This window comes from Melospiza georgiana, chromosome 5 (assembly GCF_028018845.1).
Source record: "Melospiza georgiana isolate bMelGeo1 chromosome 5, bMelGeo1.pri, whole genome shotgun sequence".
Taxonomy (NCBI): Eukaryota; Metazoa; Chordata; class Aves; order Passeriformes; family Passerellidae; genus Melospiza; species Melospiza georgiana.
The window spans coordinates 9,154,759-9,179,623 of record NC_080434.1 but is presented as its reverse complement, the minus strand read 5'-3'; the positions used below and the strand labels follow the sequence as shown (position 1 = coordinate 9,179,623).

General features: G+C 36.9%; 1 protein-coding gene across 5 annotated transcripts in view; it reads left to right on the top strand.

The window, feature by feature from the left end:
• Window positions 1–23,346, top strand: part of CLCN3 (chloride voltage-gated channel 3) — a 59,905-nt gene extending 36,559 nt beyond the window's left edge. For 2 of the 5 annotated variants that reach the window (XM_058024459.1, XM_058024462.1), the window contains 11 exons: window positions 361–518; window positions 1,477–1,576; window positions 3,186–3,373; window positions 4,019–4,141; window positions 5,476–5,682; window positions 6,704–6,784; window positions 7,814–8,359; window positions 12,364–12,550; window positions 13,840–14,238; window positions 16,053–16,269; window positions 20,270–23,346. In XM_058024459.1, the coding sequence (XP_057880442.1) occupies window positions 361–518; window positions 1,477–1,576; window positions 3,186–3,373; window positions 4,019–4,141; window positions 5,476–5,682; window positions 6,704–6,784; window positions 7,814–8,359; window positions 12,364–12,550; window positions 13,840–14,238; window positions 16,053–16,269; window positions 20,270–20,360 (2,297 nt within the window). In that variant the 3' untranslated portion in view covers window positions 20,361–23,346. Of the gene's footprint in view, window positions 1–360; window positions 519–1,476; window positions 1,577–3,185; window positions 3,374–4,018; window positions 4,142–5,475; window positions 5,683–6,703; window positions 6,785–7,813; window positions 8,360–12,363; window positions 12,551–13,839; window positions 14,239–16,052; window positions 16,270–18,568; window positions 20,239–20,269 lie in introns of those variants that run through there. The other 3 variants (XM_058024458.1, XM_058024461.1, XM_058024463.1) reach the window with 2 other exon arrangements.
• The last annotated feature ends 1,519 nt before the right edge of the window (window positions 23,347–24,865 follow it).

The window sequence follows — 24,865 nt, the reverse complement described above, 5'->3', positions numbered from 1 at the left end:
TTTCCTCTGGTAGTTCATAGACTGAAATAAACTTCAAGTTAAATGTGTGTAAAAGTTGCTCTTTTTTTCCACTTGCTTCTGTTGAAGTTTTTCTGGAGTCTGGACACAGAACAATAATTTGACTAGGACATTTCTATTTAACCACTGGAAACACAAAGTCACTAATACACAAATTTAACTTAACAGCTGAATTACAGTAAAGAGGAGTGGCATGCAGCATTGGGAGACCTAAATGACAGTACAATATGCTTAGTATGGAAAGTGTCTTAATTACTTGTTCATAAATTTCTGTGCTATGAACACAGTTTGAATACTTCATTTATCACCAAATTAATTGATTCCTCTGTTTCTCTGCTGCAGGAACTCATTATACAATGACAAATGGAGGAAATATCAACAGTTCAACACATTTACTGGACCTTCTGGATGAGCCAATTCCTGGAGTAGGAACATACGATGACTTCCATACCATTGACTGGGTTCGAGAGAAGTGCAAAGACAGAGAAAGGCACAGACGGGTACTTGAGATTAATAAAACTTTTTTGGTTGCATGTTGGAGTTAAGGTCTGCTTTAGTAACACATACAAATATATGCATGTCCTTTAAATATGTACATAGTTACATCAGCTAAAACTACTTGAATACTGTTTAAAAAGCACTGCTTAGTTGGATACCTGCAGTCTTGCAGCATTATTATAATTTCAAAAAGAAGCAGTAATTTAATAGAGAGGGAATAGGTCCCTGTCACCCAAATACCTTTTTTAAAGTTCTGCATTTTTTTCATCCTAGTATATTTAAGGCTATTTTTCAGTGTAGATGTAATTGTAATAGTACAATAGTGGTTTTGGTGGTACTGGTGCAGAAAAGTGAAGCATGATGTATATTGCTTTTGTACTGACACAAGTGTCTCTGCCACTGCAGCTAAGTGTGCAGAGTAAATAAGGATAAAATAAGAATAGCAACTTTTTCAGTACAATAATAGTTGTCTAGAAGTACTTTAGGGTAATTATCCAGTTTTTTATTTTATTTTACTTATATGTGTTTTTTAGTCTAAACATAAAGATGTTTATATTTGAAGTAGAAGTTTTGGAATTTGAATCATATGAAATAGCTTATTATTAGTATGCTAACAGTTCAATTGAAGTTCAAAAATATTTAATGTATAGGAGGGAGATAATATTACAATTAACAGGTTAGGTGTATGCCACAGAAGGTATTTATTTGTCCTAATAATGTATTTCCTGGATTTTAGTTCTTTAAATTAAGCAAATATATGTTTCTCTGTCAGTTGCTTGATGTCTGAATAATTAAGCTGATTTATCTACGTGAAGCACTAAATACAAGCAGAACATTTGTGGTTTCAAGAGAGAGAGTTTATTTGCTTGCATCATGCAATTTGTATGTCATACTTCCTTTAGTTTCATTATTCATATTACTGAAATACATACAACTCTCCATACTGATTTCTCTTTGCAGATTAACAGCAAGAAGAAAGAATCAGCATGGGAGATGACAAAAAGTTTGTACGATGCATGGTCAGGATGGTTGGTAGTCACGTTAACTGGTTTGGCATCAGGTAAATGAAAACACAAAGGATTCTTTTCTTATTTGTCAGCAAGTATAGTTGTTGTGTTTTTCCTTTGTTCTCCACCAACCCAGCTAAGAGCTGGTTCAATCTACTACAACAGTTCCTTAAGGGAAGAAAAAAGTTGACTATCTCAATTGACAAGCTTCACCGTTTTGAGTTGAGGGTTTACTGATCAGATGGGAACCAAAATCCTCACTGAATTTAGAGAGAATTTCTCAAGTGTTTTTGAACTTCCACTACTAAAGTATCAATGTTCTTTAATCCTGTGATTGAGATTTATGTTTTCCCTTTCTGTAAAATTTTGGATTTTACCTGTAGCCTTTCTTGTGGAAGTGTTGATTGTAAAAGTAGGTCTGGTACCTGTGTAGTTTTGGCAAGCACACTTCCCTGTAAAGCATGTGTTTATGGACTAGTGAATTTTAGCAATATGTTTATGTTGTACCTTTACAGAGGTTCTTCCACAGAAAATATTGACTTTAACAGGTAGAGTCTGTTGACTTATACTTCAATTCTCTCTTTCATTCTTAATGTATTTTAGAAAGGATTTTACAGCTAAAACCATCCAATGGTTTGTGGCCCAGTGGTCAGGCAGTGCTGCTGCTTTTTCTGTTAGTATAGTCTGAAGTGACTAAAACTTGCAGTAAGGAACAGTCACAAACTTTGTGCCCAGTTTTTCAAAATAAGTACTTCAAATAGACATTTAGACATTTTAGATTTAATGTTAGCAAAGTTAGTTGTGGAGTAAGGCTATGCTTATTAAAAAGCATGGTTACAGTATAATTACTGCTTAGGTATATACATAATCACTTTCACAAATCACATATAAATTAATATATATGCAAAGTTTGTAGCATGTTTATATACTTCTGGATGCACAAACCAGGAGTGTGTAATCTGTATAATCACTGGAAATTGTTTATGATGATTTCAGTGGGAACATGCAGTGTAGTGTTTTCAACCCCTTAAGCTGCTGTTTATTAAAATTCCTTTATTCTGTTTCTGAGTAACAAAGTGAGCAAATTCTGGTCTTGCACACTGGTATGTTTTTCAGTCTCAGATGCCTTCTCTTCTATGTCTAGTGGATCTTAAATGGTACAACCTTGAGTTCAGTCACAAGGAGATCTTATGTTTACCTGTTTTAATAATTTGGTTGAAATTCTGTTCTACTGAAGTACTGCTTTTGACTTGACAACACATAGACTAGAATCCTTTTCCACCTTTTAGACAGGTGAATCCCATCTCTTTCCAGCAGGCTTGATGCTGTATAACTGCTTCATCACAAAAAAGTAACAGTTCACTTTCTACTCTTAACTCCTTGGTTTCAGTGGACTTTTGGAGAACTGTGGTATACAGAAAAAAAAGGCAAAAAAAATCTCACGTAACTTGGGAAATATACAAAGTACTTAATTCTTCAGCAAATATTAGTCTTACCATAACAAAAAATAGGATATAATCCTGGAAATCAGTAGTATATTAAATATTCATTTAATTAAGTTAATACCTAATGCTTCAGTTAATACGAGCACATCCCTTCATTTTAGCCATGTGTGTTATTTCTGTTTACCAGAACATTAATACAAAACTGTTTCTACAACAGGGGCATTGGCAGGATTAATTGACATAGCTGCTGACTGGATGACTGACTTGAAGGAAGGCATTTGCCTTAGTGCTTTGTGGTTTAACCATGAGCAGTGTTGTTGGGGTTCAAATGAGACCACATTTGAAGAGAGAGATAAATGTCCACAGTGGAAAACATGGGCAGAGCTAATAATCGGGCAAGCAGAAGTGAGTATTCTTTGATGGTCTTGTTCAACAGCTTGGCTGAGTAGGGAAAAAAATAATGGTCTTAAGGTTAGGATTCTAAACATGAATTTAGATTCTACTGTCTGTGCCATTTTTCAGCATTTGAATTGATTACTAGATTATAGTGTAATAAATGTGTATTTCGTGAATTGCAAGGGAGCTTGGAGTATTGCAAATGTAAGGAAGTTATGAGAATATAGAGCTGTTGATAGCACAAGAATTTCTATTCCTGATAATAGCTGTATGTAAATATCCATCTATGGTATTCTCTGATAACTAAGAATAGATTTGCTTGATTTTTTTCTATCTATTTTTAAAATAAGGAAGATTTACTCAATATTCACTAGATTTTAGCAGCTGTTAGCTATTAAAAATATACCTGTTCAATGCTTATTTTTTCTTTTCAAGAGGAAGTGTTAGAACACTTTCTACCTTTTATAAGTCTGTGCTAATGTGCAAGTGTCGTGGCTTCATGCTTTTCAAACAAAACTCTCTCTTGGCAATAATTACTGTGCCTCAAAATATGTGTATTCATGTACTTGCAGCAGACGTACTTCTGGATTATTTTAAGTAGTGATTTTGCTCTTATGTCAAACCTATTTTCTGACATTTTGTGTTTGCTTTTAGGGTCCAGGTTCATACATAATGAACTACATCATGTACATTTTCTGGGCTTTGAGCTTTGCCTTCTTAGCAGTTTCTCTGGTGAAGGTATTTGCTCCCTACGCCTGTGGCTCAGGGATACCTGAGGTGAGGTCTAACTAATATATATATATATATATATATATATATATATATATATATATATATAAAATAGGTGTTTCATATTAATGTGTAGATTACTGCTGCCTTAATGAGTCAGGGGAAAGGCAAGAGGAAGCACCCTGTGTCTTTGAAGAAATATAGTAATACAATATTCAAACTGCAAACATGGTAATTTTGCTAATTGTTTCTGAGAAAATACCCCAAACTTTAAAGAATCGCCTGAGTTAGTAGATTTTGCTTCTGTTGGGACCACTTTTTAAGGACCCGTTTGCATTAGTATGCTTCTGAAAAATGATTTCAAACCTCCCCTTGTCCACACCCTCCCTGTGGTGATAAGAGAGCAGTGATACATTGACACAATTTTGGCAGAGCAATCAATCTTTTGTTGCAATGCCTTCAGCTGCCTTAACTAGCACAAACCAATGAACAGTCACAATATGAAATGTGTTGTATCCTCAAAAACTCACTGTTTACAATTGCTGTCTGCTACTATCCACAAAATGGGAGAGAAAAATCCAAATTCAAATCAGTCTGGTCAGTCTCACTTCTTCAGTTTTTCTGTAAATATTTTTTATCTACCTCTGTTTAAGCCTGGAGTAGTTCTGTGCCATTGTTCCAGAAGAAATTTCATCTTAAATTGGTTTTCAAATCTAGCTGTGTTTACTTTCCAGACACAGCTGCCCAGTGTTTAATGTACATCCTATTTATGGACATGTTGTGATATGGTAGCTGTATATTATTTACTCTGCATGGGCATATTTTCCAGGCTTATAATATAGCATTTTTAAGCACAGTAATACCTTTGGCAAGTGACAGATTTTTCTGGGGGACATAGGCTGATCTTTTCCATCTTTATGTGAAGAAATCTACTGTTGATTTTTATGTAGTGATGGTAAAACACAAAGAGAAAACAGGGGTGATATTGGTGCAAGTTTGGATTTTGCTACAATAGATTGATCTTGAGTATGGTTTTTGCAGATTTATTTTTCCTTTAGAAATTTTGTGCCTTTTTACATAATTTACATCATAAACTGATTCATCCAATCTTAAGAAGCTGCTGCAGATTAATTTTCTACTAAATGTAATTTGTACTGTAGTTGTATGTTATTACCCAGTGTTTTAGAGTAAGTTGCCAATGAAAAGCTTCTGGCAAGCAGATAGACCTAATGTGGCAGTCTGAATGATACATGTTTTAAAGTGTGACAGAGTTAGTTGTTTGAAACGGCTGGCTTTGAAGTTCTGCAGCTAAAATTAAAGGATTAATTATTTTCTGAAAATTGAAGAATGTAGTAACAGATACATTTTTTTATTTCTTCCAGATAAAAACTATTTTGAGCGGCTTCATCATCAGAGGTTACTTGGGGAAGTGGACTTTGATGATAAAAACAATTACTTTAGTCTTGGCTGTTGCATCAGGTTTAAGTTTAGGAAAAGAGGGTCCTTTGGTACATGTTGCCTGCTGCTGTGGGAATATTTTTTCCTACCTCTTTCCAAAATACAGTACAAATGAAGCTAAAAAAAGAGAGGTAAGTTCTTGAAAAATAATTTCTAGAATATATTGAATATTGGTGCATTTACATTGATCTTTGTTCTCTTGGACAATGTTTAGTGATTATCAATTGTTATTTATTATGTTAAAAACAATGTATTATCCCCAGCATTCTGACAGGTAAATAATTTCTATGGCAGAGTCAGTTTGGTCTCCACTCCGGAATGGTCTCCCCTTCAGAGACCATTTGGTTTTATTTAAATTCTTTCTGTGCTTGTCTCTAAACTTTGGTAAGTGATGGGTGTCTTCAGTGGTGAGGACAGCAGAGTATCTGAACCCATGAACAAAGTGTTCCTGGTGACAGCAGTGTTCTGTGCCCTGTTTCAGTTCGCTGTTGTTAACGAGTGTGGTGGGTCAGACTTGGTGCCAGCCAAGCAGTTCTCTCACCCCTCTGAGTTGGCAGGGCAGCAGGAGAGAGCAAGATGAAAAGCTCAGAGGTCAAGATGAGGACTGGGAGATTGCTCACCAGTTACCATTACAGACCAGACCTGAGGAAAGTTCCTTGACTGCCAACAGTAGACTGGCGAGAAATGAAAACAAAGCTAAATGTATCTTGCCCCCACTGTCCCTTCTAGAAAGGCTCAGTTTCACTCCTAACTCTTCTGTCCCAAAGTGGCACAAGGGAATACTGTGTCTCTGCTGCTCCTTCCTCTTGATACTCATTCTCTCCTCCAGGGTGGGCCCCCACCCATGGGAGACAGTCCTTCACAAATATCTTCAGCATGGGTCCTTCCTGCAGGGTACGGCCATTCAGGACTGCCCAGCCTCGTTCACCCACACCCTGCAGTGCTTGCAAGAAACCTGCTCCTGCTTGGGCTCCTGCTCACAGCCCATGGCTCTTGCCAGGAGCTTGCCAGGGCTGCAGGGTGAAGATCTGCTCTGCCATGCATCTGCTCTGCCCTATCATGAGCAAACTTGGCTTGTAGCTATAGTGAGATTTTGTTGTTCATGTTTACAACATCGACTGTGACAAACCCCTCACCTTTATTGTTTTCCAGGTGTTGTCAGCTGCCTCAGCAGCCGGAGTTTCTGTAGCCTTTGGTGCCCCAATTGGTGGAGTCCTTTTCAGTCTGGAGGAGGTATGTCAAGAGATGGCATTGAAGAATAAATGTTTGAAAAAATCTCTCTTAATTTAAATAATTTCTGACTCCTTTAAGCAATGGAGTCTCTCCTAAGAAGGAAATTATTTTTTGACCCATATTTCAAAGCCAAGAGTCCTGTTACCAGCAAACTCCTGAAGATATATTTTTTTTAAATGAATGTCAGCCTTACTTTATTCTCAGTTATTTTATTCTGGAAAAGGCCCAAGCCTGTTAATAACTACAGTTTACATACAGATAGAGACACAGCAGCTTTTCAGTCTAGGAGTTTATTCTGGAAAAAAATATGGGGCTCTTAATTTTTGAAAAAGGCTTTCAAGACTTATTGGACAGTTTTGTAAAGCAAGTTTTTAGCCAATACTTAAAGCTTCAGACACTAAACACAATTATATGATAATTAAAAAAAATATGATAATTATTAAAAGGGCAAATGTACTATAAAACTTACCTCCTAAGCTAGGAAATTCTCTTCTCCAAAAAATGTTTTATGCTAAATTAGTTTTAATTGTCATTTTCAAAATATGTAATAATGTTATTTCTATCATTGGTATTTTTAAAGACAATTAAAGCACTAAAAATCTCTGAATTGAAAAGTAGGGAATGTATTTCTTTCATGTGTAATTTTGTTATGTTGTTAGGGTATTTTAAGGACTTCCTCGGTTGCCAGAAAATGAAGAAGAAAACTGTCTTAAAATTCAAATCAGGCTATGTGGGGCTTAAAAAATGAAATTGCATGTTCTGTTTTGAGGCTTTTTAATTTTTTTTTGTTAGTTTTAATCATACATCTTAAAAATAACACATAAACCTTTCAATAGAGGTTGAAAGGAGATGAAAATATTAGCAGGAAATCTGAGAGCACAGCTAATACACACTGGTTCTCATGAAGGCTAGTAAGAGACACAAAGCAGAGCAGCTTTTTCAGCTTATACCATGTGAGCAGCAGTATTCTAACACATGCAGAAGCCTTTAATTGAATCATTAATAACTCTCATGTATTGTCTTTTGCAGGTCAGTTACTATTTCCCACTGAAAACTTTATGGAGATCATTTTTTGCTGCTTTAGTAGCTGCATTTGTTCTAAGGTCCATCAATCCTTTTGGTAATAGCCGCCTAGTCCTTTTTTATGTGGAATATCACACTCCTTGGTACCTTTTTGAACTGCTTCCTTTTATTCTTCTGGGAGTATTTGGTGGGCTCTGGGGAGCATTTTTCATCCGAGCAAATATTGCATGGTGTCGTCGACGCAAATCTACAAAATTTGGGAAGTATCCTGTCCTGGAGGTTATTATTGTTGCAGCAATAACAGCTGTGATTGCATTTCCTAATCCATACACAAGGCTAAACACCAGTGAGCTTATTAAGGAGCTCTTCACAGACTGCGGGCCATTGGAATCCTCCTCGCTGTGTGACTACAGAAATGATATGAACGCAAGCAAAATTGTAGATGATATTCCTGACCGCCCAGCAGGCACTGGAGTCTATTCAGCTATTTGGCAGTTGTGTTTAGCACTCATATTTAAAATTATCATGACAGTCTTCACTTTTGGTATCAAGGTAAGTGTGAATGCAGTAGCTCTCTTATCTGCTGTCATCATTTAATTATTGCCTTTCTCATTTCCCATCTCTCAAGGCTGGAAGCTTTGTTTATTTTTTTTATGTTATTTCTTTTAAAAAGAGGTCTTTTTCCTTTTAGTTAGTAAGGAAGTCCTGTAGCAAACAGTAATAACTTTAATTAAATTCAGAATAATCCTTTGTTCAGCTGAATAGAAATGTGCTAAATGCAGTAGGGAGCAGTAACTGTGTGGATGGATGTCTGTTTGTATGGGCCTGATTCAGCAATAAGGGATGATTCTAAAATTTCCAAGAGCAAAGTTTGAGCATAACCACTCAGATTCCCTAGTCTTCCTGTTACTTGGAAGAAGAACAGACTGTACCCTTTACACTACTCATTGGTGGTAATTCTTATATCCACTCTCCTCATTGTTCACATAAATCTGATTACTACAGATGTTAAAAGGAGACCGTGTTGATTTCTTCTGCTGTATTTTCCAGTACTGCATCCTGTGATGAGAAAGTGGGTTTTGTTCATGTGACTGTAAAGAAAATTTCATCTCCATTACAAGCAGCATAATTTTTGTTTTTCCCAGTTGTTTGATAGATCTGTTTTGGAGGTGGCTTCAGCTTCTCCCCAGTCTGTGGCTGTTTTCTGAGTGATAATGTGTAACTGTCACGCCTTCATCATTTTCTGTCTTGTCAGGCTCCCTTCATTTTTTTTGCAAGTACGTCATAATCAAATGTGCCTTAATGAAAACTTCCTGTAGAATGTTCACTAAGCAAGATTTGTGTTTCAATTTGCCTTAACTTTTCAGTGTAAGTTGCTGTTCCATGTAACAGTGTGCATAAGGAAACACTTCCTTTCTATAAGGGTGTTTGATCATTGGAATATGCTGTGCAGAGAACAGCCTTGGAAGTACTCAGACCTTGACTGGTTGCAAGCCCAAGCAACTTGCTGAGGTGACCCTGCTTGAGCAGGGGCAGACAGTCTGGGGCAGTCATCTTCAACCTCAACTATTCTGTAACTGACAGAACAGTAACATCATGTTGTGTTTCTCATGTTTCGATATTTTAGATGATGTTGCAGGTTGTTATTTGAAGTTATGTTCTGTACGTTGGTTGGTGGGTGAGAGGAATCTCAAGAGTGTGTGTTTCAAAAGCTGGTCTTCCTTAGGTCCGTAATTCAGGCACTGTTGTGTGATGTGACCACTTCAGTCTGTTTAGTTTTGTATTCACTTACTGGGTTTCATTTATATCTGGGACATTACTTTACCATTCACATGTTTATGTGCATCTGGCTCTTTGACATGGGGTTACCACCACAAGGTCACACTGCATACTGGATAGAATTCACTGCTTTACAGAATGGCAGAGCTTATACTTCATTTGAGTTTGGTTCATTTTCTCAGAATTTCAGCATGTGGAAATAGTTTTGTGAAGCTGTGACAATATATTTATTACTCTGCCAATAGGCAAGGAGTTATGTTGATGTCATTGATGGAGCTGGGCTATGTTAATTTCTTGGATGCTTTAAAGCATGTGGTTAGTTACAATGTCAGCCAGGATCTGGAGAAGTTGATGTTACTTTAATGATATTTATTTGATTTAGGCTTTATCTCTATAAAATAAGTAAATTCAAACTAGAAGGGAAAGAAAAGAGAAGAAATAATATTACACTGTCATTTAAATAATTATAAGAGATCCTCTGGGCTCTCCAGGTCTTTTTTTATTCCTGGAGCTGTAGCCATCTGCAAACACACATCTTCCCCATAGGAACTGCTTTCCTGTGAGGTGAGCAAAGCTACCCAGCTGCTGCCAGTGAGGCAAAGGGATTCCTGCTGCTAGTACTGCTGTGGAGATGCATTACTAGGAGGCTGATATGGCAGCATTTTCTTAGTTTTGTTTTGTTTTTTTCTTTCATGCTTTTGCACCTGTATGGTACTGCTTTTTATCAGTAGACTCATTACTGTGTCTAAATGCTGATCAACGGGTGGAAAGCAGTTACAGTTTTGCCTCAGAACATGACTGGGACACACTGGCAGTGTGGTGGCAGATCCACCAAAGAGGTGGATCCTAATCCTTGCTTCTTCCAAAGATGACACAGAACAAATCTTTTCCTCTGGAGTGTAATTTGAGCTTGTCCCAGAGAAGGAAGCTGAGAAGAGGAAAAACGTAGCTGTTTTCCCTTGCTACTTCTCTGGGAAGATTCCTCTCCCCGTTGTGATTTGTGATTCACAGGCTTATGCAAACAAATGGACCTGTAATATCATAATTACAGTTAGACTTGTAACCATTACCCACATATGGTGGAAAGAAGAGAAGGAGCTAGTGCATAAAAAGTTATATTACCAAAGGACCAGAAATAATTTGGATGCAATTTCCACATGGAGACTGAGTGTCTATTGCATATTGCTAGCACAGTAGGATCTGAGGCAGTTTCAGTAGTTTATTTAGTTATTTTATGTTGGAAATATGGGATTTTGTCAGGGTACTGTTGCACTGTTCACTGAGGAAGAATTTCACACAGGAAAAAAAAATTGATTTTAGCAGTTAGGAAGGGGCTTAGATGCATAATTAATTATGTGTAATAACAGTAGTGGTATAAATGCACAATTTGAATACTAGACTAAAATTCTAAAATGAAAACATTGAATATTACCTCTGTAAACACTGAAATATTAGGTAATTCAGTATAGGAATTAAGGATTATTAAACTTTTTCTCAAAACCCATGCTGCTGACTGTCTAACACAAAGTTAGTTGTCCCTTGGTTTCTTGGTTAGAAATCATCTTTGCACACACAAATATTGACAAAATACAAAGTAATAATAATTATAAGCTATGTTTGCTTTTCCTTCATTGATAGAAATCTTTGCAACCATAAATACAGACAAAATACAATAACACTAGCAACAACAATTCTGAAATACATTTCTGTAACAGCTATTGAATACCACACCAAAATCTATAGTTTGGAATTCCACAGTACTTAAATTTCACAGCTGGACAGTACAATAAAAATTACATGATGTGTCCTGTTACAATTAATTAAGTTATTTCATCAAGATGGGATGAGATGCATTTAGACAAAGTAGAAATTCTGCTCCTTTTTTGTAGTTATATCTGTACCTCAGTCACAGTATAAAATATCTTGATGTTAACAACTGCTGTGAGGAGAAGCAGCAGGCATTTACAGTTTAATGAGACATTTACGTGCCAGTATGTTTTTTGGGAAGATTGGCTTCGTAAGGTGAAGAAAAGATGTACAGTAGTTTCTTCATGTGAAACTGCTGATAAAAGGAAGTTTACACTAATATTTTACTAAGCCATGGTTTGTGACAAGGCTTTAGTTAGTAGCTGAAAAACATTTTAAGTAACTAAGCTGACAGTAGGAGCTTCTCTCTTCTTTAAGCTATTGTGTTACCTACTTTTTGCAGTGGGGATTATCTTGCCTTTTTCTCTCTTGGTGTGTTTAGCAGTCTGTATGCACTCATTTCTACAGGAAACAGCAAAAATAGTACAAGGCCTCTTTTAAAACTCACCTGTTTAGTTAATTTATAGCAGTGTCAGGAAGCAGTTTAGGAAGGCAGTCCTTCTTTAGTAAGTGAATGTTGACTCTGAGGAACGTGAAGGAATAAGGTAGACAGGAAATGATAAGGAACTTTGTCCTTTATGATTAGCACAGTTCACACTAGACATGCACAGGGTAGAGAATTGTGCTATTGGCACTGTGTCTAGTTCTTGGTCCTGTATTGCTGGTAGATTTTCTCTTAAACACAGGAAGATATAAACAAACATGCTCATAAAGTGGTTTCTCCTAATCAGGTGAATCAAAGATATCAATAGAATTCTATCTACTAACCTTCCAAGGTCACTTATCATTGTTTTAATGTGACAGTTTGAGTATTTGCATCTCTCTCAGAAAAAAAATACAGAAAATCACTTTTTAAGTCATGTGTCAGGTATGTTCCCAGCAGCATGCCAACAGTTCTGTTTTTGTTGCAGGTTCCATCTGGGTTGTTCATACCTAGTATGGCAATTGGAGCAATAGCAGGAAGGATTGTAGGAATTGCAGTGGAGCAGCTGGCTTACTACCATCATGACTGGTTCATTTTCAAGGAGTGGTGTGAAGTTGGAGCTGACTGTATTACACCTGGTCTTTATGCCATGGTTGGTGCTGCTGCATGCTTAGGTAAATAAAATATAACAAATAAGTATCTGGTTTCTTCATATAGCAAAATAATTATTAAAAAATCAAAGGAGACATAAACTTGTGCAGTTTTGGAACACCTGTTTATAGGGTCTTCCCTCCAGAATAATACTTTCACATCTCTACACAAGACCCTCAAATCCTTGTGATCTGAGAAATAATGTGAAATCTAAATTTATGAGAAATAGGAGAATTTTAATAGTGTTTGCTTTCTCTTTTTGGTATCAAGAGATGTCATCACTACATTGGTCAGAGAAATCAGTTCCTTGAAATGTATGAAGTAGAGCATTTACAGTGTCAAGTATGGTTATTATTAGAAGGAAGTAGTGTGATCAGCTGCCACATCTACATGAATTGCAAAAAATTGTTCTTGAAATTCATTTTCCAAACAAAAGTTTTAGAAGTGTGTAAGGTATTTTTATCAAATCTAATTGTTGATAATCAGCTTCATGGAAAGAGGCTTAAATTGTGGACCTAAACTTGTCCTTATTTATAACTTGGTGGCCTTAGAAATTAAACTTAAAAACTCTTAGGACAGTTGTAAGCAGTAGAACTTTTCTTTAAGGAAAATTATGTTTGGGCAATCAAACTAGTGATACAAATTTAGGTTTTGGAGAAGTTGTTCTGGTTTTTAATAGTGCAAATTGAATCACTCTTGATTGAATTGAAAGACAGTTCATATTATTTTATTAAATGAAGATATAGCATCAGAAACCTTATCAGAAAAAAATTATTTTAAATAATAACAAAAGAGAAGTATAATCCCTGTCTTCTGTTGTCCAAGAAAGAGATTTCTTTTCATCAGCTCATAATTCTGTTTAGTTTTTATGATTAAGCAACAGCATTAAATTCCTAATCCTTTGGACAGCATAGCTGTTGGTTTGCTACCTATGACATTTTGGAATTAGTTCCATTATTTTTTCAAATTCTTACATCACTGGATTTCCTAGCATTTCACAGTACTTTTAACCCTGATGTGGTATGGAGATATACAGAGTTTTGTTCTTAGCTTACATTAAATAACTGTACATATTTTCCAGTTCCCTTTATTACCTCCCTTTCTATGAATTTTCCCTAAAACTCTCTTTTTCACTTCTTGAAGGTCTGTGTTAATTTTCCCTGTCTGCTTCTGTTGGTATTATGCAGAAGGACGTTTGTCAGATGACCTTTCGTGTCAAAGTTATGTTTGTAGATCTCAACCGGAAGGCACAAAATTCTAAAATCACTGTTATCTGATACTCAGATGTTACTGGCTGTCATTTTCCTTGCAGGTGGCGTGACAAGGATGACAGTGTCCCTGGTAGTTATTGTGTTTGAGCTAACAGGAGGGCTGGAATATATTGTGCCCCTAATGGCTGCGGTGATGACCAGTAAGTGGGTAGGAGATGCCTTTGGTAGGGAAGGCATCTATGAGGCACACATCCGACTGAATGGCTATCCTTTCTTGGATGCCAAGGAAGAGTTCACTCACACCACGCTGGCTGCTGACGTGATGAGGCCCAGGAGGAGTGACCCCCCTTTAGCAGTTCTCACCCAGGACAATATGACTGTCGAAGACATCGAAACCCTGATCAACGAAACCAGCTACAATGGTTTTCCTGTCATCATGTCAAAGGAGTCACAGAGACTTGTGGGCTTTGCTCTAAGAAGAGATTTAACTATTGCAATAGGTAATTAACTTTCAGTATTGCATTATTATATACACCAATTTAAATTGGTTTATATTATTTTATATTTAGAATAGAATTTGCTCGGTATGTTTTTACACTTCAGGTTGATTTAACTATATGATAATGTATCTTCAGTAGCAGCTCTGAAATGACGATAATCCTCATCTCTTTGTCTCTTGTAAAAACAAAAGTTGTCATACTCACGTAGGTCAAAACATTATCTAATCTGGTATTTTTTAGTTTTTTGAGGCTTTTGATAGTACTCCATTTCCTTGAGTAATGCTATAGTAACATTCTTCAAAATTGAGTAATTCTCATTTTGACCATCAGTACTCTGCGAGAATTACTGTCCAAGTAATTTTTAAATGTGTATCCTATTTCTTTCTAACAGTGTGTTTTTTACTTTTGTTATAACAACCAAGGTTGTATTATGGAGATATAAGTGCAATATTAATTATTTTAGGTTTATGTTTTTCAATCTGTTTGATTAATGGAAAATTAGTCCCTGGGCACATGAGCACACAAGCTCTGTTTGGAACATCTCTTTCTGTGTGAATATTATTAGTGCTTGTGTGATACTTGTGATAATGCTTTGTGCACTGGCAAGAAAAATTCTGTGGATTTTGAGGAAACACAGTGTTATGTAAGAAAATGTTATAAAACTGTAACATTTAGTGCATGAAATAAGTGATGCAAGTTGCATCTTAAATGACTTTTTTTTATATATACATATGTCTTAAACAAAGACACTTGAGAAAGGGACAGAAGTCTCCAGAAACTTTTAAAACATCTTTTGTGAACAGAACACTGTTCGCTTCAGTCACATTTTTGCCTGTGGTTTTACTACTGTGTATACCATGGCATTATATTACATAGGATGTATATGAAAGTACAAAACTTGGATATTATTACCAACACCATAGTAGTTAAAGTTTGCATTTAACATGAGTAAATGGGGGAGTAGCAGAACATTCTTCTTAGAAAATGCTTTCACAGTTAAGACTCATTTCAGCTGCTGGGATTATACAGTGAAAGTTGCTTAGTCTTGGGTTGTGTCTGTCGTAAGAGTCACTGTGCCCTGGCAGCCAGGAAGGCCAGGTGTGTCCTGGGGTGCATCAGGCACTGCATCTCCAGCCAGGCAAGGGAGGGGATTGTCCTGCTCTGCTCTGCTCTGGGACAGCCTCACCTCAAGTCCTGTGTGCAAATTTTGGTGCCAGATTATCAGAGGGTTGTAAAGCCATTAGAGATCATCCAAAGGAGAGCCACAAGGATGGTGAAGGGCCTTGAGGGGAAAGCCATATGAGAAGTGGCTGAAGTCACTTGGTCTGTTCAGTCTGGAGAAGGCTGAAGGGAGACCTCATTGCAGTCTGCAACTTCCTCATGAGGGCAAGGGGAGGGGCAGGTGCTGATCTCTGCTCTGTGATAAGATCTGAGGGAATGGCATGAAGTTGTACTGAGGGAGGTTTAAGTTGGGTATTAGGACAAAGTTCAGGGGGCTGTCAATTGAGACTGACTTTTCCCTGGCAGTTTCTTCAGGAGCTAAGTAGTTCTTTTTTAGCCTTTCCACCTCTTTATAGTAAATAAAGGTTACTTATTTGAGCGAGACAATTAGTTGAATAATGACTAAAGCTGAATGGCAAATGGCTTTTGTGATTTTTGCACAACCACTTCCTGGGGATAAAGCAGTGGCTGTGGAAATAAATGCGAGAGCCTGGTATTGCTGATTGAGCTGTATGTCTGCATTAACATCTTACTCCAGGGATATAAATTCCTCTTCCTCTGCTGTTTTTCCCCCTTCCCCGTCTTTCTTAAAGAAAGTGCTAGAAAGAAGCAGGAGGGGATTGTTGGCAGTTCCAGGGTATGTTTTGCCCAGCATACCCCATCGCTTCCAGCAGAAAGCCCTCGACCTTTGAAGCTCAGAAGCATCCTTGATATGAGCCCTTTCACCGTGACAGACCACACACCAATGGAAATAGTGGTGGATATTTTCCGCAAGCTGGGTCTGAGGCAGTGCCTTGTAACACACAATGGGTGAGTAAAGTGGCAGCAATGCTGTGCATTTTTTTAGATACAGCAGTTTTCATTTCCAGGATCAGAGTATTTGAACCAGGATATTCACCAGGATCATGGTATTTGAACCCATGGTAGGTTTGGTATTGCAGCTGAGGACCCCAGCTGTTCATTAAGAATGTGCTGTGCTGTAGCACCTCTCTGAAATTCTTATGCCTTCCTTGTATTTCAAGTAAGCAGGCAGATGATTTCAGTCATTTTATGATGTTCTGTTAAAAATTTACTGCCATTCAGCAAGCTTGGTCTGTGCAACTTGCTTGTGGAGGAGACACAACTCGTCTTGCAGAAATTTAGTCTTGTGCTCTGCAGAGTCTAAGGCCTGTATTTCCTGGTTATTATCTATGTTCTGGCAACATGCAATGTATCAGTAGTTACTGAACATCTACAAATACTGGGTTCATAAAGAGTAAAGAAGAAAATGATCTAGTCAGTATCTCTTCTGGAGTCTAGTGATGGGGATTACAAGCAAGCTTTTGATTTTTGGAATACTAACAACTAAACTGCTGCTAGTTCTGGAACTTCAATCTGCAACTTTTGTTTCTACAATTCAAAATATTTCAGGAAAATAGTTTTAAGATTTAGAGTGTTTGTAAATGAGACTGTTGGGAGTTGTCCTGTGATTATCTACTAAATAAATCAGCCCCCGGCATGAAAACTAAATGTTCATTGTAATTTCCTCTTATCTAAACTGCTCCTTGTTTTTTTTTACATGATCTTTTTCTGTGCAGCTGTTCCTTTAACATTCTGCTTTTCTGTGTCTCTTGCATTAAACACTTGACATGCAACATCGAAGCTCCTACCATAGTATCTTGCTTTCCCTTTAGCATGTCTTTTAAGGCACCCAGGGAGTGAAATGTTGTCTGCTCATTCACATCTTTAGGATTGATCAGAGTCCTTGGGACAAGAAATCTGAAATGACTGGGACTTTCTTAGTTTTTCTGTGGGCAAAAGGACTGCTTCTGTATGTAGCGAATATTTATAAATTTCATTGGTTTCCAAGTTGGGTTTTTTTTTCAGATGTATTTTAAAACAAATTTATTTAAATGTTCTCCTGTCTGTTTTTTGTTTCGATTTTTTTTTTTCTTCAATGCATCTCTGTATGGAATGGCAAGTAGTGTTTCCAGAAGCCTTTCTAAAGGACATAATAATCTGACATTTAGAAGTTAGTATGGGTATGCAATTATTCTTGTTTGGGGAGGGAAATTGGAATAAATAGAACTTCACTGAAAAATAATTACTATGATTTTTTTTTTCATAGTTTCTGTTGTGGTTGAGTGCTCAAGCATTGACATTGATGCTGAAATCTTTTCTAGAGAAAGCTTGATTGTGCAAAACTATGTCAAGCTCTACTATAAATTTTAAACTATTTTATGATAAAGTAGCAGGAATGGCTTTAATATTTATTTTATACTACTTCAGTTTACAAATTTGTGACATTCCACAAGCACGCTGTCCATTACAAGAAGAGCAGATCATAAATACTAGTAGTAGTGATTTTTAGCAATGGCATACACCCTTGTGGACATCAAAGACTACTTTATATTTTCACTGGCAGATTTCCTGCAAACTGAATATACCTGTTTAAAGACTTGCATCAACATACTGATTCCAGTCCAGACTGGATTGTACAGAAATTGGTGCAGATGACAGAGAGAAGACTGAGCCTTACGCCTCCAAATTTGTACCAGAATATCCATTCCAGGGAGTTGCTCTTCATTTGTCCTGTCATGAACAAGAAATTTGTCTGAATTTGTCTGTTTCTAAGGCCACCAGATAGCCCAGCTCTGTAGGGCAGCTTTGAACCTCAGTTGCTATGACTTTACACAGATATTACTCTATCTGCTGTGGCTTGTTAAAATGTCAATAATTATCTGTATGTCTGAGGAGCAATAACTATTAAACGAAGGAAATACAAAGTAGATTTTAGTTTCAGTACCTTTAAAACCCAAAAATATGTGAATTTAGGGTGAAGAGATAAAGTTTTTCTACCCTGATGTGTACCTGGTACAAGAAACATACTGCTCTGGGGTGGTTGTAGAGCCAATTGTGTTCAGCATTTTGGGAGAAAAAAGCAAAATCTGGGAAAGGGTACTGACTGTCAAATAAATTCTCATTTAATTATCTCATTAGCTTTCCTGCAACCATTTCTTTTTTTTTTTTTTTTTTCTTTTTCAGTTTGCTCTAATCCTTTTCCATTATGATTAGAATTTTTTTTTCATTTGATTTCACACAGTTATTAGCATAACATAATCTGTTGCAGGATTGTCTTGGGGATCATCACAAAGAAGAACATATTAGAGCATCTCGAGCAACTAAAGCAGCACGTCGAACCCTTGGTGATTAGATATATCAGATCTCATAATTAGACACATTAGAAGCCAGGAAGCATGAAACTTGTGAACTGCTCAGGGCTTTTATGGTATTGGCTGAACCATGAAATCTTCTTGTGCTCAAAATTTGTGTTAAACATAAAACAACATGTGCAAAATCCTTTTGTAGAAAAGAAGCTGTAAATGTGAACGTACTGTTAGTCACAACATTAAAGGAAAGTAAACTTTCTGATACTTGTGTTGATGAGATCACATCCATCCTGCTGGTTGATCTCTTGAATTCCCCAGGTGGGAAGGCACGCAGCTAGAAATACTTTTTCCCTGCCTAATGCAAATTAAGGTTTTCATATATGCCAATTTCTTTTTCTGATTTGGACAGCTTTAAATAGCTGTTAAATAGCAAATATCACATCTTTTGAGAAGAAGAGATAAGCATGCATCATTAGATCTTCCCTTTATTAACATGAATTTTTTAAAATATTTTTTAGCAAAGTCCTGTGATTTTATGTAAAGTCTGTGATTCTGCCACTGTTACCTACAGCAGTGAGTGCAATCCTTTACAAAATGTGCAGTGATACCAGCCACCAAGTGGCCTGCTACTGTGTAGTCTGTTGACTTCACAATCTAGATATGATTTTAACCATGATGTTGTGAACTAACCCCTTAGATAGGTGGTACACTTAGTCTTGATTTAGACATGGGTTGCTAGTTCCATGTCTACTAAACATACCCACCATGTTTAGCTGCTTATGTGCAAAACATGCTAATTATGTTCTCATTTAATGCTAATATTTCACAAGTATTTCATGCGTCCTTTAATAAGACAAATTGAAATGTACTAACCAGAATAACAAGGGCAGCAGCTCATCCATTCTGCTCTTTGCTTCTCTTGTGATATTATCCTTTTGGACAGTCTCACTCTATTTGATGTTTAGCAGTTATAGTTTTAAAAGACCCTGTCATAAGAGCACAGTATCTAAATTGGAAAATGAAAATTTTATTATTCACAGTTTGTTTTTTTCTTAAGCCATGAACTCCAAAAACAAATTAACTGTTGTTTATTTTACAAAAGTTTCATGGCCAGTACAGTGTGCTCCTATGAATACATTCAATCTGAGCCAGTGTGTCAGACTGGAAGGATCCTTCTTGTTTAAAATAGGAGGGAACGGGAGTTTGATTTGGGGCCATCAAGCAGTAGATCACTTCTGATGGCTAGGTTGGAACATGCCTCTCTTACGAAGTGGGATCACTGTCATTTCTTTTTCATACCTCTCTTTTCTTTGTCCCTCTTTGTTACTTTTTTGTTGGCATATGCTAATGAAAATTTGATTTTTGTAGAAACAAAAAGTTAAATAAAAATTGTAATGGGCTCTACTTGTATGACTTGTATTTCATTAAAACGGACTACAGCTGTCAGAGACCATTTGATACAGCGTCTCAGCATTGCTGTGTTTTATCAAACTGGTGGTTCCTCGACATTTTGATAAATAAAATGTTTCTGTTTAAATAAGAAAATCAGGCTGTTTACTTTTGCTCTATTCCTGTCAACAAAAAGGACTTGGCTACAGATTTGTTCTGCTTCATTATTTTCCTGCTTGGATTAATATCAGTCTTCCATTTATCCTTTTCAGGCGCCTCCTTGGCATTATAACAAAAAAAGATATCCTCCGTCATATGGCCCAGACGGCAAACCAAGACCCCGCCTCCATAATGTTCAACTGAAACCCATAGCTGAGGAGAGAGAGGAAACGGAAGAGGAGGTTCATTTGTTGAATAGCACAACACTTTAGTCTGGGGAAACTTCTAAAATCAGAGACGAGCTGGGTTTTTACATAACAGTGCTGCTGGCAATCAGGAGTCAGTCTGGGGGAGCTGATGGGAGTGTGGGAAGGGAGAGCTGCTGTCCTGCACTGGATGCGTCCCGAGACATCAGGTCTGCCATGATAGTGCAGTGGGTGAGCCGTGCAAAGCGGCGCCGTTCTCCAGCCCAGCCTGGTACTTCAGCATTGAAGAGATGTGTTATTAATCCCTGTTTCTGGAGGGATCATTCTGAATTGAGCCATCTTGTGGAGACTGAAAGGTCTTGCCCTTTTTACCATTGAAAACTGTTGTGTTAACTCATGAAACGTATTAACTATTACTCGTCACCTTTCTACATTCCAGAAGAGCTTTATTTCTCTCTCTCCTGAGCCGTAACAAAGCCTCTTTAAAATTGGTGTGCCCTTTTGAAGCAGTTGTTTCTCATATTGAGATGTACTGAGTTACTGAGGTGTGATCACAAGAAGGGAGGTTTTTCTCGTGCCATTAAATGTGTAAGTTCGTACATCACAAAATGCTTGGGGCGGTGCAGATGCACTGCAACAAAACCAGGTTGAACAGGTAATACTTTCCAAGAACCACACAAGACTTCTTTCAACCCGTGTGCTGTCATGATAGGAGAAAGCTAAAACCAGGTAAAACCAGTATTTTAAAGAAAAATACTGGTTTTGCTGCAGAAAATATCAATAACGTGACCTGGTCTTATGCAATTTTTGTATTATTGAACACACTATGATATATACCAATGTTGTGCAGTATAAGGAAAAATACTGCTATTCTACTAGTTTAAGAGCTGGAACAATTCTGTATACGTGTATCTGGTAAAAAAATGCATGCTTCAACACTGGAGATCTTTTCCCCCCCTGTAAAATTTGAGAATGGTCATTTTTATTTTTTCTTCTCCACAAAAGACGTTCCACTGCTGACATGGTAGGAAGAAATGTAACTCATAATTTGCACTAAATGTATATTATTTTTCTTGAAGTTTTACCATTCTTTATTTATATTTGTATGGATTTAAAAAATCTGTTAAATATGAATCAGTTAATATCTCACATAACTAATTACCTTTTTAATGTGATTTTATAGAATAATTCATAATCCTCTGCAAGTAATGGAGGATTAGCAAATGTTTACAACTAGATGAAGGGTTTCAAGAAAATGGCTTCTTTATGATCCAACATACATGCAAGATCATTTTCAAATGTAACTCTCACTGCCGTTACCTTGGATTTCCTTTTTTCTTTACTGGCAGATAACTGGAACAGTAATAGTAGGGCTTTATTTAAAAAAAAACCCAAACCTGTAGGGTTTTAAAAGTAATAGGAAAAAGCAGCTATTAAATTGCTTTTGACTCTTCTTTTCTCCCAAGTATATAAAGGTGTAAATTATACGTAGTCACACCTGAGCAGCAGGGCAGAATTGAATCCAGTACTTGAAACTTTGGCAGGACTTTAAAATTCAGCAGCAACACACACACACACATTTGGAGGTGAACTGACAGACCCCTAACTTCACAGTACATTGTTTTGTTTCCTATTCATTTTATCAGACTGTCACCAGAACTGCATGCAGAGGAAGAATGACAATATGCTATAAGCCTAAATTAGGAAGGAAGAAAATGAAATCTGGCTGACAAAAATCATGTTTTGTAATATGAGGTTGGATAAAATTTCTTTCTTTTAACTATTATGCTCACAAGACTGCAAAAACGGCAAGAATATAAACACTAAAAGTCTAACATAATTTTAAATCTCTCTAAGGCATTCATCACAGTTACCTCAAACATCTTTATTCATTAAGTACTCAGTATGATTTTATCTTAAGTACAATAACAAAATGAACCAAAATTCTGGAACTTTTGGCTGAGCTGCACAAAAATGGCTGTGCCTAAATAAGTGCACTGTTGAATTTGAAGTTATTTTTCTTAGTAAAAAACTGCCATCTACATTTTATCATCTCAGTTCCAGCAGCAACTGGAACCTGTAGTATGTGAAATTTGCCAGGGGGATCACAGTGATCAGGCCCTGTATTAAAAACAGGTTTGGAAATGAAACAGGGAATTGGGCTGCATAAAAATGGGAGCATGGCAACAACAACCTGTACTCTTCCATGTGGAGTCAGTGCTAGTTGCTAAAAATTTGCTCTGGTACAGTACATAAGCTTGAAGAAGAGGAAGCTTCACAAAGAGCAGGATTAGGCCCATTTACAGAAGGCACCTCTGGAAGTTGTCTGTGACTCTGATTTCTGTTGTCTGATTTCTTTTTCTATAGTGGAAAAATACAAACTCACTATACATACAAAAATCACTTTAAATTAGTTTGAAATCTCTGCCCTGGTTTGGTGTTACTGTAAAACATTGCTGTGTGTACTGTATTAACCTGCACCTAATTCTAGAGACTGCTGTCTCAATTAAAATACAGTTCACACTCCTGCTGTGTTTCATTTCTGTGTCGATCCCCAGAGCTGCACATAAATTGTGCATCTCTGTTTACTCTTAACCTGCTAAGCTTTCCCTGTTGACATTTAAAATGTCTTCTGGTAAACATACAGTAGAGGTTCTGTTAATGAAGTATGTGTGCCTGTGCTGTGCAACAAAAATTTCTAACGTGAAACTTGCAGCGCCTTACTCAAGATACTAATTAAAAAAAAAAAAAAAGGTGGTGGATGGGAGGGGGAAAGTGTCAGCATTTTTTTATTTTTTAAATCATTCAGATACTGGTTCATGAAGAATGCATTCTTTGTTAATCTGTGATGTTGCCTAGAGCTGTATTTAATATTGATCTAAATGTTTTTATTTATAAGTGTGGTAGAACTGCATATCATTACAGTAAAAATTCTAATTACTGTGATGATTTAATCAAGCATTAAAAACTTCTGTATGACCATTTATTGTTTTGTCATACTTTCTCACTCTTTTCACAAACAAGATTTGTCTTGATTTTTGCATTTATTTTCCCTGAGAAAATTAACAGCTAGGAATTTTACATACAAAACTAGTAAGAATATTTGTCAAAAAGAATAGAGTGTAGGAGATGCAGTATTTGCATTGCCTAGCTAATTACAGAATTAAAACTTTTTTTATTTAAAGTTAAAAGTGGATGATCCTTTTATTGTCTGAAAACCATCTGCTGATGACGTGCACATCACAGAATGGCCTGGGCTGGAAGGGACCTTAGAGATCACCTCATTCTAACCCTCTTGTCATGGGCAGGGACACCTTCCATGAGACACATTGCTCAGAGGCCCAGACACTGACCACTTGGAGGGAGAGGCAGGTACCACTCCTCTGGGCAACCATTTCAATATTTCACCATTCTCATAATAAAATATGCATTCCCCCTATCTAGTCTGAATCTTTTTTAGTTAAAACCATTACTCCTTGTTTGAGTGTGGCAGTCTGTCCCAGTTTGTTACCCAGCACATCAGTCACGTTGGAGCTGCTGTAACAGATTTCTCCATCAGGGACTATTATTCACATTACATTACTCATGTATTAACCCCGTCTCCAGCAGGGGTTAATACATGAATATGGATGTCCAGTCTCAGCTCCTCATTTTTGCAGATCTAAGTTCATATTTAAGTAACAGTTAAAAAGTTGAATTTTTAAGGTCCTCTCCAACTCACACCTTTCCATGATTCTACTGTTTTAGTACTTGTGTGATTTACAGGGCCTTGATATTTAGGGCTCCTGTACTTGAAACAAAAATGGGAACGAGATGGAAAGTACCTGTTTTTTATATATTTAAAAAACCTCTAGGCCTATGAATGAGTGTAAGTCTGTGCTTGACATTGGTATGCTGAATGAAAGGGGTGAAGTTGTCAAATTTACACTAGTAGCTGTGGCATGTGATTTCCTTGTGCATTTGAAACTCACAATACTTTTGCAGCACTCTAACCTATATTTTATCTCTGCTGCTCCCTTCTACCATAAAGTAACATATAACTGACAATCCTTTGCTTAAAAGACTAGGAATGACTTAGATTTTAGCATGGTGCTACTGGCCTATAATCTTTATCAGTAGTAATTAGTCTTGCTGTCATTAGTACTGATGTGAATTGCTACAATGGAAGTCAAGTCACTGGCTGGTGGCAGGGCTGTTGAGTAAGAGCAAATGTTATTTTCCGTTGTTTCTGTACTGTTACTTTAATCAATTGTCAGAGAATAAACCTCCAAATGCAGTAGCAAGAACACAACTGGGGACTAAGGACCTTGAAAGCAATTAATTTGCACCTTGTACAAAATCACTAGGGAGATGGCTTCTTACTAGCAAGGTAGCAACTGCAGTGGAATTCCTAGTTTCTCATGTAATGTCAGTTAGCATTTCCTTCATCCCATCACTTTTGTCCCACTTGAACCAGCCCCAGCAACGCAGGAGCAGGGATAGTGCTTTGCCACAGAAGGGAAT